The sequence below is a fragment of the Athene cunicularia genome (assembly GCF_003259725.1).
Source record: "Athene cunicularia isolate RWA chromosome 3 unlocalized genomic scaffold, athCun1 chr3_part1, whole genome shotgun sequence".
Classification (NCBI taxonomy): Eukaryota; Metazoa; Chordata; class Aves; order Strigiformes; family Strigidae; genus Athene; species Athene cunicularia.
This window is the reverse complement of record NW_020799097.1, coordinates 91,503,655-91,519,514: the sequence shown is the minus strand read 5'-3', so window position 1 is coordinate 91,519,514 and position 15,860 is coordinate 91,503,655. Positions and strand designations below refer to the sequence as shown.

At 47.3% G+C, this 15,860-nt stretch overlaps 1 protein-coding gene across 2 annotated transcripts in view; it reads left to right on the top strand.

The window, feature by feature from the left end:
* The window catches only part of MDGA1 (MAM domain containing glycosylphosphatidylinositol anchor 1), a 159,208-nt gene that overhangs the window by 126,140 nt on the left and 17,208 nt on the right, over positions 1-15,860 (top strand). For both annotated transcript variants that reach the window (XM_026844142.1, XM_026844141.1), the window contains exons 13-14: positions 2,108-2,260; positions 3,500-3,634. In XM_026844142.1, the coding sequence (XP_026699943.1) occupies positions 2,108-2,260; positions 3,500-3,634 (288 nt within the window). The remainder of the gene's footprint in view (positions 1-2,107; positions 2,261-3,499; positions 3,635-15,860) is intronic.

The following is a 15,860-nucleotide window of genomic DNA, read 5'->3' as shown; positions in this document are numbered from 1 at the left end:
AGGACACATAGCTGCCCTGACTCAGACCACGCAGGCATCTGCCCCGTTGTCCACTCCCTACTTGTCCTCTGCCTTCAGCTTGTGCTGCCATGTGGCCCCCTGTGCTCAGCACTGTGGAACAGTGGCTAATTTGGATTAGGATGCTAATTAGAAATGAGCGGATTGAACAAAAAACACTTAGCTAGGGATAATCAGCAGTTAAGTGGCCAGCCCAGCTGAGCTCCAGATGGCTGAGCTCAGCTCTCAGGAGAAGTGTTTTCCACTGAGTTTACAGAACACCCAGCTTCACTGGTCTGTGAACCAAGCCCTTGGCTTCCAGCACAGTGCCCAGCCTGTGGTGGCAAAGACCTTTTTGTGGGCCACAACAAGAGGCTCACTCCTCTTAGCTTACTGCTTTGGTGAGATGCTGGAGAGAGACAGGCAAGAAGGTAGAACCCATTTCCCTACCACAGGGTATGCAGGCTTTTGATGTCTGTTTGGATGATGGTCCTTTTAATTTCTAAATAGGAGGGGTTAGGGAGGACTTTAGCTACAGGGTAGGAACTGGGAGGTGCAGCATCTCAGAGTCAAGATGGAGTTCATTTCATGGGTAATCTCTCCTCTGTGGTACAAGATGGCAGATTTTGGTGTGCATGGTAAGTGTGTGAAGCTCCTACCATCACAACGTACCATGTCTGGAGCTTTTGGCCCTGGCATTAAAGAAAGCTTCCCTTGCCCACCCCATCCCTGGCACCTAGCCCATAGGTTGCTGACCCTGCTCTTCCCTACATGTCCTGCCAGAGTCACCCATGTTAGGACAGAGAGTCTCTTGCCCAGGAACTAGAGCAAACCACCACTGAAGATACAGGAATACAGGAGCACAAGTAGGCATTTGCATCTCTCTTCATCTGGGCATGGTAACAGGAACAGTAGTGGGGGTAAACCCCAAAAAGTTGAGTCTTGCACCAGCCTGTCATGGATGAGGTTTCTAGCACATCCAAAGCCCTTAGCAAGAGTCTTGTTTTTATTCTGTATGTGTTCTTTCATGGCTTTTAAGTCCTTTATCTTTCAGTTTCATAGCACACCTCCTTGTTCTTATATAAAGGCAGAAGGTAAAGAGAGCTGTGCTTGCTGTGTCTCCACTATTCACAGGGCCTGAGATTCCATTCTCAGCCCATTCTTCAGATCCAGTTTCTGCCCAGGGACCCCTCAGAACACAGAGCAATTTTCACAGTGGGTCTTGGACCCACTTTCTCTTTCTCTTCTGCCTGTTTCCTTCGTCCCTCTTCTACTGTGTCAGAAGTATAAAGATGGTTCTTGGCCTTTGTTTTTGTGGCTCAGGAACTACCTTTTTACCACAGAAGTTACCATCTTCAGCCTGGTCAAGTCTTATTCATTACAATCTCTGCAAGTCCATATTGTGTTATGTCTATGCACAAGATTTTTCACCTGTCTTACAATATTGCTATAGGGTATGACTGTGTTGTGGTAGTAATAACACTGCACATGTGGTTGATCCTACATAAAAATCTTGACTTACTTTGTTAGGGGAACCAGCATAAGCTGCAGTATCAAATGTGCCTTTTAGCTGGCATAAATTGGATGTACTCTAGCTAAGTGACACATTTGTAGCACTGAGCTGACCTCTTCTCCACAGCTGATTTTTTTCATGTGTGCCATAGTCTAGTTTAATATATAGCCCAAAGGGGGTCATCTGCTGGTGCTTTTTCCTCTCTCCTGGGGAAATTATTCTACCATCAAGTCGTTCTGGTTTAAAAGCCCTTGTGGCCTGTTTGCCTTCAATGCTCTTTTTACCCTCCTCTGTGTTTGCCCTCATCAGACCTCCCAGCAGAGTCTCTCTTCCTCTTTAGCCCTAATAGCCTTCTTCCATTTCGTCAGACCATCACATCCATCAACCTGTATTAACCCTTCCATAATCATACTAATCATGGATATATTCCTTTTTATCCTCCTCCTGAGGTTGGGGGCTGCCTGTCTGTCCCTGACTTGATGCAGAGCCTCAGTGGTGATATAATATTAGTGCTGTGAGACTTGCTGCAAGCACCCAGGCAGCCTTGGGGAGGAGGTTTGAAAAGCAGCAGCTGACCAGGCCCTCCGTTCCCCACAGATAACACCTGCCGCTTTGAAGACGAGAAGATCTGTGGCTTCATGCAGGACAAGATGGACAACTTTGACTGGACCCGGCAGAATGCCCTGACCCAGAACCCCAAGCGTACCGTCAACACGGGGCCCCCCACGGACATCAGCGGTACACCAGAGGGTAGGCATACATCTGGGTTTCTTTTGTCTTGACTGTGGAGATGAGGTGCATGCCGTCCCTTGTCAGGAGTCCTACAGCTCTGGGAGCTGGTGGAGTACTGATCTGTTTTCCACACAACATGCTTCTCCTCCACATGGGGTGCAGAGAGCAGGCAGTTAATTTGCATGTTACTGATTGGCATTAAACACACAATTAAAACACCCACAACTTTGTTTAAGGGAACAGTGTGAGCATTAGTTCTTGTTACCAGCTAATTGCCTGCTGCCTAATGCCCTTGTCCCATTTGATGCTTGTTTTCAAGCAAAAAAAAAGGATAGGCAAGGAGGAGAATAGCTCTTACACCTAGAAATGGCCCTATGGTTTTAGCCAGCTCTTTCCTCAAAGGAGGTCTCAGGGAGGCAAACGGATCTCCTTAGTGCCAAGCAGGAGCATGAGAGACCAGGTGGGAGTTGTGTGCGGGGTGGCAGCAAGTGCCTCACCTCTAGCTGGAGGAGACCAGTGTTGTGTGTTGCTCATGTTAGCCCGTGCATGGAGTACATGCTCCCATTTTAGCTGGATATTACTTTCCTCTTTCTCTAATGAGGAAAGTAAATCTGTATGCAAGCACAAATCTTTGAACTCAGAAAAAATGGGAAACATCCAATGGCCAGCTAAGGAAATGGCTTTTCCTATTAGTGTTCAGTACACCAGCCTGATCGAGCATTGAAAACAATGCCAACAAATTAAATAGCTAATCTGTTCTTCCCCGGGTTGTTAACAACTACTTTGGTATTGTTCTCTTTAGACAACAATATTGTTTAGGTCAGATATACCGAATCATCTCTCCCTCTGCTTGAGGCAGAGAAATTAGGCTGGAATGGTTTCTCCCTCCTCCTTCTGTTTTTCTCCTTACACAGTGCAGTCAGCTCTGGAGCTTCTCATGCTGCAGGAGAAAGGCTCATTTTGCACCCAGATGTGTGTGCGCATGTTCAGGGACTCATCTGCTGCCTGTGCTCACAGTGGATCTGCTGATGCCTGTCTCTCCTGCTCTCCCCTAAATGCTGCAGAGGCAGGGGAGGCACCGCAGACATCCTGCAAGTGTCTCTGGCTGGGATCACAGTGGGTGCAGAACGGATAGGAAGAGCAGGGCCATTTCTCTCTGAGGAGGAGTGCTCTCCCAGCCTCTGACATCCCATCATTTGCAAGAAGGGAGACCCAGTGTCTGCTGCCTTTCCCCCACGTTTCCCTCTCGTTTTATAGGTTATTACATGTTCATCGAGGCGTCCCGGCCCCGGGTGACAGGAGACAAAGCCCGACTCATCAGCCCCCTCTACAACATTACTGCCAAGTATTACTGTGTCTCCTTCTACTACCACATGTATGGGAAGCACATTGGTGAGTACCCTCCGGCGAAGGGTAACCCTCAGCCTAGTGCAGACTGTCGGGGAAGACCTCCAGCCTCTTGCTCTGCCAGCTGTGCCTGCAGCCAGCGATTCAGGAGGGTGGGATTCCTACTCCAGGACTCAGAGCACCAGGGTGGGCTGCTGCTTTCAGATACTTATCCCTTACCCACACCCCAGCAGTGTCAGGGTTGTGAGGCTGTTGCAACCCATCCTCAGGGCAGTATCTTGCAGTCAGCCATCACCCCTTCTCCTCTGGCTTGTTCTTCCTCTAGCAGAAGGCTCCCTGCCCTCCACAAAAAAAGAGCATTGTACCCTTGTGCACACATTTTCCCTGCTCACAGGCACAGACACCTTGCTCCAGGCAGCTGGACACCAAGTGACAGTCTGTTCATTGGAGAGGAGACAGAGGTGGAGGGGCTTTGTGGGACCAGAGGGCTCTGTGGCAGCTTCATCTGTTTTGGGGTGGGCAGGATGTGTGTTCCCTCAGCTGTGCCAAGGGGCTGCTTGCTCTGCCTTACTCCCTCCTCTAACTGTAAGCCTATGAGTGCAGTGAGCACCCCAGAAGTGCCTGGCACACTAATGAGTTTCCATATCCAGTCAAGAAGCAATTGCTAATTCGTCACCTCTTGATTATAATTTCATTAATTTGAATAATAGATGCACTCTTCCCACAGCACGCTGGGTTATTAATCACCTGCTGGACTGGAGCCTGACTGAAAAATCAGGGCCCAGGCAGGAATGTGTCCGCCCTTCAATAAACAGGGTTAATTAACAGCTCTCTTCTCGGCACCATTGATGTCACTGGGAGCGAACATGCTCCTGAGTCTGGCCACCACTTCTCCACGTGCATGTGGCATTGCAGAGAGGTTAAGCTGCAAAATCTGGGATCTCCTCTCAGTGGGGGCGAGGTGGAAACTCTGACTCCATGGGCACCAGGGGGTAAGGGCTGGGCTGCAGTTCACTGAGCAGGTCTCCATCTCTGTCTTTGCTCTGAGGGCTCATATTTGCTGTCTGCACTCAAGAGTCCAGCTAGGTCAGAGGTGTTTGCACAAACCTGTATTCCCTCCTGCAGACAGGTTGCTCTGTGCTGTCTTCACATCGGGAGTGGCAGGATGCTCAAGCAGAGCACTATCAGTGTTGGTTCACACCAGGTTTTCCTGGACCTGTTGGTTTTGCTTAGCTGACAGTCCAGCTGTTAATGCTGGCTGGCAAACTCCCTTGTTCTCTGCAATTGTCCGCTGTGATCAGTCAGGCTTGCTGCCTAATTCCTGCACATCTTCTCCTGGAGGCTTTCAAAGGGATCTCATTCTTTGTGGTTGCAATGAAGGGTAGCCCAAACTGATGGAAGACTGACAAGAAAAGAAGATATGGAGGGAGGAGGCCCCTCTTGCTTTGTTTTCTTTAGGAATACAGCTATGTGTCCTATTTCTAAGTTCATTTTGCAGGGAAAGTAACAGCCCATCAGCTTTTGCTTGCTTTTGGAAGAGAGCCCTGTTTTACAACTCTCATGTGGTGGTCTTCCTGGAGATGGGTGGACTCGACATGCCAGGAAATCAATTCATTGCAGGTTTTTATCTTTTAGCATTTTAACTCTTCATTCATTTGCTCCACCCACAATTTGCCCAGAGCAAAAGATACAGTGACTCCCAAGACCTAAGAAAGCCACTGAGTACCATTTTCTATTCCTCGGCTTCAGGCACCTTTTACATCTGTTGCTTTTTCCCTTCATACTCAATGTTGCTGCCCTTGCCTGCTCCCCATTTTCCCCTTGTTGCACAAAGGGGCTGATAAATTTGTGCGAGGTAGATAGACTCTTTAATGCTGTATGATGATTTCCAGGGTGGGTGCTGCTGAGCTGAGAGCGAATAAATTGTTTTAAAATTAGGCTGATTAGGTAGAGTCAGAGAATGAAAGAGAAAGAAATGAGAAAAAGTTCTTTTTCCATTGGCCTGTGGAATGTATGGCTTGGTCTGGCAAACCCACAATATATCTGTCTGCAAATTGAAATTCAGTACCTTGTATCTGCTCTCTACTCTGGAGCTTCTTTCAGGGCCAGTCATGATGTTCTGTAGTCACTTCGGCTTCTCTTTTACATGTCAGCGCACCAGGGTGCAACTGAGACCTCTCGAGGAAAAGTCAGAATGCCTAGTAATCCTAAAACTGTCTGGTTTTCATAATTCCCGCTATGCCACTTACTAACTCTTACACTACTTGATCTTTTTCCTTACTGCCACTCTGGCATAGCTGTCCTCATCGCTGCACATGCACGAATGAACCCATGTTTGGGACATGCTCTGTTTCACTAGCAGGTCTAATGGCTTGATCTACATTTCTATGCATGTTGGTTGCTCTCTGGCTGGTTTTGCTTGTATGGAGGTTGCGAAACTCTGCCAGAAAGTTTTGCTTGTTCAGATGGTGTCAGTCTTGATGACCTTGGTGGGTGAAGTCCTCTCAAAGTCCCCTGGGGAAGTGGCAGCCTGCCTGAGGGCAAAGCAAGTTTCATCATCTCTTATTTAGACCTGGGTTGGAGAAGAGTGCTACCTCTCAGATACAGGGCCCCTTGCTAGGACTTCTCCTGTCACATGAGAAGACAGACCCTGGCCTCCTAACTGTATCAAATATATGACAATGTGAAGGTAAAGATGGGGTGACTACAACCCTGGGCCGTGTCTTGATTCCCATATAGCCAGCTATCCCTGATGCCTACAGACACAGCCCCAACCCCTGGCTCACCTGGTGCCAGCCCAGTCCTGCCAAGCCAGATGCCAGCCTTGCTGAGCCAGCCATAGCACTTAGCAAGAGCGTATCAGATTGCTCCTGTTGGCAGACAGTGCCAGCAAGAGGACATCATCTCCCAGACCAAGCCTCTCCTAGCAGCTCCAGCTCCAGCTCCATTGTGGAGCAAACCGAAGCTCTGTCACTGTGAAAAGAAGCCATATAAAGTCCCAACATTTATTTATTTTTTTAATAACCCTTTTATTACCTTTTCCCCTCCTCTACAGAACTTGAAAGCTGGTTTACTCTCACAATTTGGCTATAAAATATCCATAGCCATCCAGGCAAATCTTCCCTGGGAGAGTTCCCAGACACTACTCGTTTATAATAGATATGACGAAAGAGAGAAACAGAATACAAATGGAGCGTTTGTAGCCACAGTATAAAATATTCAGCGACTAGCAGAGCAGGGTGATGTTGAATATCTCTCAGCTGATGAGAGAGCAAGGTGAAGGGGAGCTCCCTGGAGGCAATTCCTGTTCTTGTGAAGTTATTTGGTCATTGGTTTTCCTTCCTTCAGCCCCCTCTGGAGTGAGCATTCACATTGCCCTACAATTCTGCCAGCCTAAACACAAAAATCAGGGGGAGGAGAAGGAAAGAAATCCCATTTCCACCAGGCATTCAAGAACGAGGGTGTCTTGCTTGCAGCAGGAGCAGATATATCAAACAAGGAATTAGTTGCTTTCTTCAGGAAAGGAAGGCATGCCATGGCAGGCAGCAACCCATCACTAAGTTCAAAAAGCCTCTTTGCCGAGTTGGCTTGGTGAGTCAGCATTGCAACTGGGAGCAGATCCTCAAGTCCTTGCTTCAGCCATCAGACCCCTCTTTCTCTCTTTCCAGGGGTTGCCTGGGAGGGGGATGCTTTGAGGGGATGGTGTCCTTGACAGACAGCTCCCACACAGCCCCCTGTCTCTCTTGACATCTCCTGGGTCAGTGGTATCCAGGCTATGATCAGCATGGACTCCTACCCGCTGCTGGCTGCTCTCACAGACCCTGCAGCAAGTTTCAGCTGCAGAGGATTTAACTTTTTGTGTTGCTGTTGTGGTCCCCATGGTACACAACGATTGCTTATGCTATAGTTCCCTATGTCATGAGCCAGTGACTATGCTCATGGGGAAAACACTTATGTCAAAGACTCTATTTGCTCACAGGGGTATCTACACGCAAGCAGTGATGTAGTACATACCCAAACAGCACTTTTTCAGCCTCCTTCTGATTTGTGGTAGACTCTTTTCAAACTGTGTTAGCTATGTTTTTAATAGCAATAGTCACTGCACACAGGCTTATGATGAAATAACACCTGAGAGAGGGGAGAAGTCAAAGAGCCCTCCTTGCCCTAGCATACCTCCCAAGTTGGGACTGTTCAGCTGCTTCCTGTAGTGAAGCTGGCAGGTCCTTGGCTTTAAGGGCTGGGCCTGATGGAATGCAATGTCTGAAGACCCTGCTCACAGCTTGCAGTTTTTGTACTTTGAGCCTCCTTTCTGCATGAGCAGTGTGTTAGTCTTACCTTGGCCAGTCCTCTTCCAGAAATCAGGGAACAGGCTTATTTTCTGGCATGTGTCCAGCATCTGTGAAACTCACAGAGAACTAAAGGTGCTGCTGTTTGAGCCTAGTGCTGACACAGACCTTATCTGACAACCACAGCTAAGTCTAGCCTATGTATAATCACGACAGGAAATTTCCAATGAAACTGTAAACTACTCATTGCTCTCTACAGCTTCTTGAGGAGGGGAAGTGCTCTCCACAGCTTCTTGAGGAGAGAGAGGTGCTGATCTCTTCTCCCTGGTATCCAGTGACAGAACATGTGGGAATTGTTCAAAGCTGAATCAGGGAAGGATCAGACTAGGTACTAGGAAGCATTTATTTACTGAGAGGGTGGTCAGACACTGCAACAGGCTTCCTAGAGAGGTGATTGAAGTGCTCAGGTAGTTGGACTAGATGGTGGTTGTAGGTCCCTTACAACCAAACTATTCTATTCTTATTTCTATTCTATTCTATTCTATTCTATTCTATTCTATTCTATTCTATTCTATTCTATTCTATTCTATTCTATTCTATTCCATTCCATTCCATTCCATTCCATTCCATTCCATTCCATTCCATATTCTATATTCTATATTCTATATTCTATATTCTATATTCTATATTCTATGCTATGCTATGCTATGCTATGCTATGCTATGCTATGCTATTCTATGCTATTCTATTCATACTGTGAAGAATGGTGCTTGGGATTGATTTAAGAGGGATTTTGGTTCTGAGTCACTAGCATCAATGAGACTTGATCAGATCACTTGCCACAGCATCCAAGTTCAAGAAAGCCATAAGCTGTTTCACAGAGGTAATTGAGCAGCAGGCAGGCCACTTATATTGGTGGTGTCACCACTGACACCCTCCTGCTGAGTAGGAAACAAAAGATTTGGAAGGGCTGCAGAACTGAATTGCTTCTTTACTTCTTCAACTTGGACAACACAGCTAGTGCAAAGGTGTGTCTGGGAGGTCATGGTGGATGATCACACGTAGGAGCCAGAGTTAGCATGGATGCCGTGTAGCTTCATCTTGTTTCTGACAAGTGACAGTGGTCAGAGCTGTTAGGTCACACAGATTGATAGGTACCAGCTATGTCAATGTAAAAGCAATCTGAACCATGAAGATGTCCTTTTTGTAAGATTCAACATCATAGCTCCCTTGTTTCTACCCAAACCTTGTTTATGAACAGAGCACCCTGCTACTGCACACAGTTATACAGGTGGAACCCTGGAGGTAGCTGCATTCTGTTGGATATATAAAGTCTGCCTTATATACAAATGCATCATTCATGAAATCCGTGCCATTATCTGCAGTGCAATAACTCTACACAGTAGAGATTACATCACTGGATTGATTGAGGGGAGGCTGATTTTCCTAATGAGTATGATTCACTTTCCTCTAGGCTATTGAAAACAAGTTGCAGTTAGAGTTAAGTGAACAGGTTGTAATGAAAAAATGTATTCAGTTTTTTTAATACTCTTTCGACTTATTCAGATGGGTTCTTGGCTTTATTCATTCCTCCATCAACAGATGTGTATTTGACTAACATTTCGTGCAGACATGCAGCAGCTTCTTGTGGGCTATGGTATGGACCCTTTGGATAGACTGTGGTCTCTTCTGGTAATATCTGCTTGTTTTTTTGGGGAAGTTAGTCAAATACCATGAGCAAGGATTATAAATACCTGGCAAGATAACGACATATTTGTAAAGTGTCATTCAAGCTCTGTAGATTCAATACAGTGGCTCTGAACCAAAAACTGTTGAAGTCATTGTTTTTTGAAAGACTTCAGTGAACTTTGGAGTAGAGCCATAGATTTAAAGATTATTAAGACCAGATGGGACCAATACATCATCAAATCAAACTTCCTGCATAACCAAAGGCAGAGAACTCCCTTCAGTTACTCTTGCTGGAGCCCAGTAAATACTGCGTGTCTACATCTTTATTGGATGTTTACTTACAAAGAGCACCAAGAGCATGCTTGACACAGCTTGCAGATGTGAGACTGAATCATTCCTAAGCCAAAGAGCTTGACATGTGAAGCTGAGGAAGACATGGAGTGGAGGGAAAGTTATTCAGATGTGGATTGGCTATATGTAATTTTTATTCCATGAATAATGTGTTTTCATGCTGATGCAGGCATTCTGCTTAGTACTTTGAATCTAGGTGCACCTTTTCTGGCCGCTCACTAAAAGTGTATCATTGAATCAAGTTCCCAGTCTTTCCTTTCAGACGTGGCTCACAGCAGCAGCCTTGTGCAAAGTTGAGTAGCTGTAAGGATATACTGCAACATGATCGTCTCCTGAGGCATCAGGTGTTGCATCAATTATTCAGGCCCTGAAATTGCTAGATACAAAACTTAACAGACACTTAAGAGGAAAAGGGAGCTCTAGGTGAATATCCAGCTACTTCTTTAGCACTCCTAGGTCACTCTTCTGTTCTCTCCATGGACCATTAACTATTTCACCAGTGCCATAATTGTACAAGTGAGTCTGAAGTTGGTCATTCCAGGTGCACATCTCGGGTGCTCTGACAAGATAAATGCTGGGGGGGCAGAGTGCATAACCGTCTTTCACTACTTGTGCCACCATCCCAATCTGTTCTCGAACTTCAACAAGACAGAGTTTTGTAACATGTATTGAAAAGCTTCCCAGAAAAACAAAAAATGCTCAGCAAGTGTCAGTCATCAACATTACTTCCACGAATGACTGCCTCTCCCAGAGAGAGCTCTGAAGGGATGACAGACACCCCAGAACTTGAGCTGAAGGAGTTTGCAGATCGAGGTTGAGAGTCTCACTGTCTCAGCTAGTCCCCTGGAAGTTTTCTGGTGAAAGTACAGCTGGGTGTGAAATGGGAAAGGAGTCACTTGCTGTAATACATTGTGCCTCAGTGCTGGGAACACAGCATACTCTTAACATCCTTCCTCCAGCAAACCACTTCCCAGGCCTGAAACATTCACCTCTCACGTCTCCTTGGGTCAGGCAGAGGAGGAGGCCAGAGAACAGATTTTGAGTGATGTCTGCAGTTCAACAGGAAGAATATGTGATCTCAGCTGCTCATTCGTGCTGCCTTGCTGGCTTCAGCATTGCACTAAAACAGCCCATCTGCTCCAAGCCCTGCAGCTGTGCAGCTGCCCTGTGCTTGGCTCCTGGGACTGAGAGACCGCAGACTGGGTGATGATGGGGAAATAAGTTGTTAATAGGGATAGAGAAGAGACAGGAAAAGTCTTTCTCAGCACAAGTACATCTGCTTCTGCAGGGTTTTTTGTCAAGAACCCTCCCACACACATCATTTGTATTTTGGGGGCTCTGGGAGGCTCCCTCCCGTCTGGCTGAAGTTTTTGCAAAGCCTGCCCACAGAAGGGAGGCAGGCAGAATCCCCATGTCTGTCTGCTGTGCTCTTTTAAACCTGGCAGTGCCTATGAAGCAGACTTCAGCTGCAGCTCATTGAGAGAGCTGAGCGCAGTGCGTGCTCAATCTGAGCTGAGTGCATGAATTGCATAAAGGACCCAGCTGTCTCTGGTGGCAAAGATGAAAGGGTCTGTTATCAAAGCTGGGAGAAGAGAGAGCATTCGCCTGGAGGCATCTGGACATGTCATGAAACAGAGGGTGAACCAGGAGCAAGCAGACCTCACAGCAACTGTGGTTCACTCCGCTTCTTGAGTCTGCAGAGTTGGTGAGAAAAGTTGCCTATGCATGGTCTTCTTCTTGCTACGTTCTTCATGCTCCTATTTTTCCCTAGGCTGGCCTCTCCTCCCTAAGATAGTACCCAGCACTTATGGGGACCACCAGGTACAGCAACAGTAAGAGGGAAGGTGCTGCCTGGCTGCCTTCAGACTGCTTGATTCCAGAAAACATCAGAGAGAAACAAAGATGGGCTGCTGCAGCTCACTTGCCTGAGGCACAGAGCAAGTGTAATGGTCCTGTCCATGGGCTGGCCAGCACTGCTGCCTGTGGAGGTTCTTTTTCACAGCTGCTTCACCAGAGTAGCTCTCAAGCCCTGCCTTGGACTTGGTCTTTGTAATGAAAAATCATGCTCTGGCATCTACCCTTTGTAGGGCCTTAAAACCATGATACAGACAGTCCATTCTGGGGTTTGAGATTAATTTTAGATGCTATAATCTACAGTGCTGAACTTTAGGTGAATGGTGAGTGATGCAGGCTGCCAGGTGAGAAGAGAGAGGTTGGTGTGTCTGAAAAAGACCAACACTGGCTGTCTTCCTACTCAGGGCAAACAGGAGTCTGACACAACCAAATCATCCTCTGGGCCTCCTTTGGAGTCCTGTCTGGATATACCAAGACCCTGTGCAGGTGGTTTTGCTGGCAGCTGAATCTGGGGCCATGCCCACTTCCCCATCACACACCCCATAAAGGCTAACTTACATGCCTTCTGCCCCCCTGCCCCATGTGCTCACCAGAAACAGTGCAGAAATTGTCCCACAGTTGCTCATTAAATTAAGGGCAAGATGGTGCCATGCTTGGGAGGATTAGGGCCATAATAAAGACAGAACTGGGATGTTTTGCTGCCCATCTTGCACTGGAGGAGTCAGGGCTTTGTGGGTGCATCCCCACCGGCACGCCCCATCCTGCTTGCCAGAAGCTGCCCAGAGAAATGAAGGCAGTGGCACCCATTTCAGTGCTGAGCACCTCGGGCTTCCTCTGCCCTGACTTAGGCTGAATCAGAGGCAGCACTGGGCTCATACACAGCTGTGGCCCTGATGAGTAACTAACTCTGAACTTATCCCTGAATTACCCTTTCCCCTTGCCCTGCTGAAATCGTGTTTCCCTCTGCAACTACAGCCAGCTTTCTCTGACCAGATACTTTGTACATTTAGTACATCTTCCCTCCAAATAGAATTTCACTGACAAGGGTTTTTCTTTTTTCTGTTAAACAGACAAAACCAACGATTTGATCCGACTGTCTGGTTTATCTATTCAAGCTCAGCAAGGAATGCAACACTGCTGTCTGGGAAGGGTCTGTTTCTGCCTGCTCTGCACTTATAGGTTGTATTATTGCAGGCTTGCTTGGAGAGCTCCCAAAAGGCAAGGACGAGCTCTCTGGCTGCATAGGTAGAAGCAGTGGCTATGGAAAGGTCATAACTCCTTTCTTAGGACTAGATGGATAGAAGAGGAGCTGCACAACGGCATTTAGACTCATCCTGCTCCATGACTTCAGGCAGGGTACATCCTCTGTGTGTTTTGGTATGGGGGATCCTTGCTAGAAGCAAAAGGGAAAGCCCTAGATAAGGGATGGTACAGGTTGTTCTCAGTCTCTAGAGATGGGGTTCTGTTCAAAATGTCCAGGAGAACTTTCCACAGCTACATCCTTTCTTTCTTTGATGGGGAGGTCTCTAAGTGTGCACATCCTTAACCTTTACAGGGATCTCTGGATAAAAACAAGCTGTTGACAAAGGAACAGGAGACATTTCTGATAAATACATGTTTTTTCTTGTAATTCCTCCCTTTTGGGGCCGGTGGTACTGTCTGAAGAGTGAGAAATCCCATGAGAAAGAATGTCTTGTAGAGGGGTGTATGGACAGACAGATGTTGTAAATTATCACACATACTGGTTATGGAGGGAGGCACACAAGGAACTGGAGTATTAGAGGGAATTATCATGGCACAGAGGGGATGGAGCAAATGGGAGCTTCTCTGCATCCAGACAGTGCCTTCTGACAGTGTGCTGCATACACCAGCATGGAGTGGGCCATGGCAAGGCAGGGTGAACCCCAGGGGGATTCTCTATCTTATGATGGAGCATCACTGTGCAGGAATGGACATTTGGAGCTGCTAGGGGGCAAAGAAACCATCAAGGCAGCTCAAGCACCATCCTGCTCAGTAAGCAAGCAGGGGACAGACACTAAGGTCCTTCCTATCCTTGACCCTGGGATTACTGAGTGCTTCCCAGTCCAATTGGTGTGGGTCAGTAACTGCCTCTCTGGGAAGGTGTTTGTGTCCCCTGAGCTGGGACTGGAAAGAGCAGGCTCTGGAGAGGCTGTCTGGTCCCTGTGGGCTGAGTGCACGCTCTCCCCTCTGGGCTTTGAGAAGGAGGGGGACTTTGCTGGAACACAGATATTTGGAGACTTGTTCAGCTCATTATGCCATTTTTTTCCACTTTGCTGTGCTATGAACAAGCACATATCCAGCTGAGAGTGGTAAACACAGGTCTGCAGGAGGGGTGAGAAAACTGAGGACCTGGTCACTACTAGGCCATGCCTGGACGGAAGGCTATCAGGACCATGGCTCAGCAGGTGATAGACAGAAGGAACCTGCTCCTAGCCTGATCCTCCAGTTAGATCTGTTGTGAATTGCTGGGGTGGTCCCTGCAGCGGCCATGGGCAGGCACCGTGCAGCACAGCAGCCTGGTGAGCTGGCACATGGGAGTAGAGCTGCTGCCCGTGGTGGCATTCAGGGGCTGTGAAAACATAGCTGGGCTTGGGGCTGAGAGTCAGACAACCCATCTGTCCTGTAGAGAAGGACATAGTCTGTCCACATTGTCCCCTGCAAAATGTTTAAGTATGGGAAAGGGATGTGATTAAGCAAGATGGTATAATGAATCGGACGTGAAGTTGGCAAAAAGCCCGAGGACTCCTGATCCTTGTCTTTTCAAGGCCAGACTCTGTACGCTCCCTCTACTCCGTTCCGACTGCATATTGGATGGGCCTTGTTCCTCTGAGATAGCATAAATTTAACGTTATGAAGCATGGAGATGTTTTTCTCCCTTTTTTGAATGCCTTAAACCACATCCTGTTGTCCACACATAGAAAGCCTGTTACTGGTCCCAAACAATCTTTGAGGGAATTTTCCATGAAAAGGGGTGGCAAGATTTTGTTCCATACACACAGTATCAAAGATGGAAGTCTTGTATCATTCATCTTTCTATGCCAACACTTTTTCTAATTAGACCATGGATCAAATGAGCAAAGGAGCTCAAGCACAGCTCCACTGCGAGTCTGCTTCTACCATATCACCATCTGCTCTCTATGTACACAGACAGGTGGGGATATGCTGGAGAGGAGCTGTAACTGTAGTTTGTCTGCCTTCCTCCCATTAGCACTCACATTCCTCATCACAAGGCAGACATGACCATACTGTTGCATTTACCCCACTGCCTGCATGCCTCGGGTCCACCCACCCAGCATGTTCCCCCCCAGGGGTACAGCCGTGTGTCCACTTCGTCTCTTTAGAGTGCAGCGTTGTTGCTTCTCTGCTGGTCCATTCCCTCCATCCCAAAATTCATATGCATGCCAGACAGGTCAGATAGTGATGGATCATAGATCAATCTGTGCAATTGGCTTTGCCATGTCAGGGGATATTACTTCAAGCCCATCCTCATTTGATGGTGGTTTAGGAGGTCAGGGGTGGAAATGTGTTTGTTTCTTTGATTTTTTAAATCCACAGCAAAATCCAAATAAAATTCCCTGTAGCCTGATAAAAGTCATTTTCACAGGTTTGCTATAGGGGAAACATTGCCAATCAAAACTTACCATATTGCTGTTTATATCTCCAGAAAGTCCCAGCCACAGCAGGGAACTGGAGGCTTTGATTCCCCTGATCCCTTTCACTGTAGCTTTCCCACTGTAATGAAGCAGAGAGAGAGTGTCCCATAGCAATTAACCAGCCTGTGGCACAGCACCGAACATGCTCAGCCCCTCTCTGAAGCCAGCGGGGATGCCTCGTGAGGAGAGGTGGGATAGTGGTGCTTTCCAAACTCTGACCAGGACTCCGTTTTCTTGCTGTTGATGAGCTTTCTGAACCCTTCCAATTTGAAGTTACCGAAGTGGTGGCTGCAGGAAGGGGTCTGTGTAGTGACCCTGTGACTGGACACAGGGAACTCTGCACACCAAGCTGAGATCAGTTAAAGACATGTAGAGATAAAGTTCTCTGTAATCAGGAGGGGAGATTCTAGTTGTCTC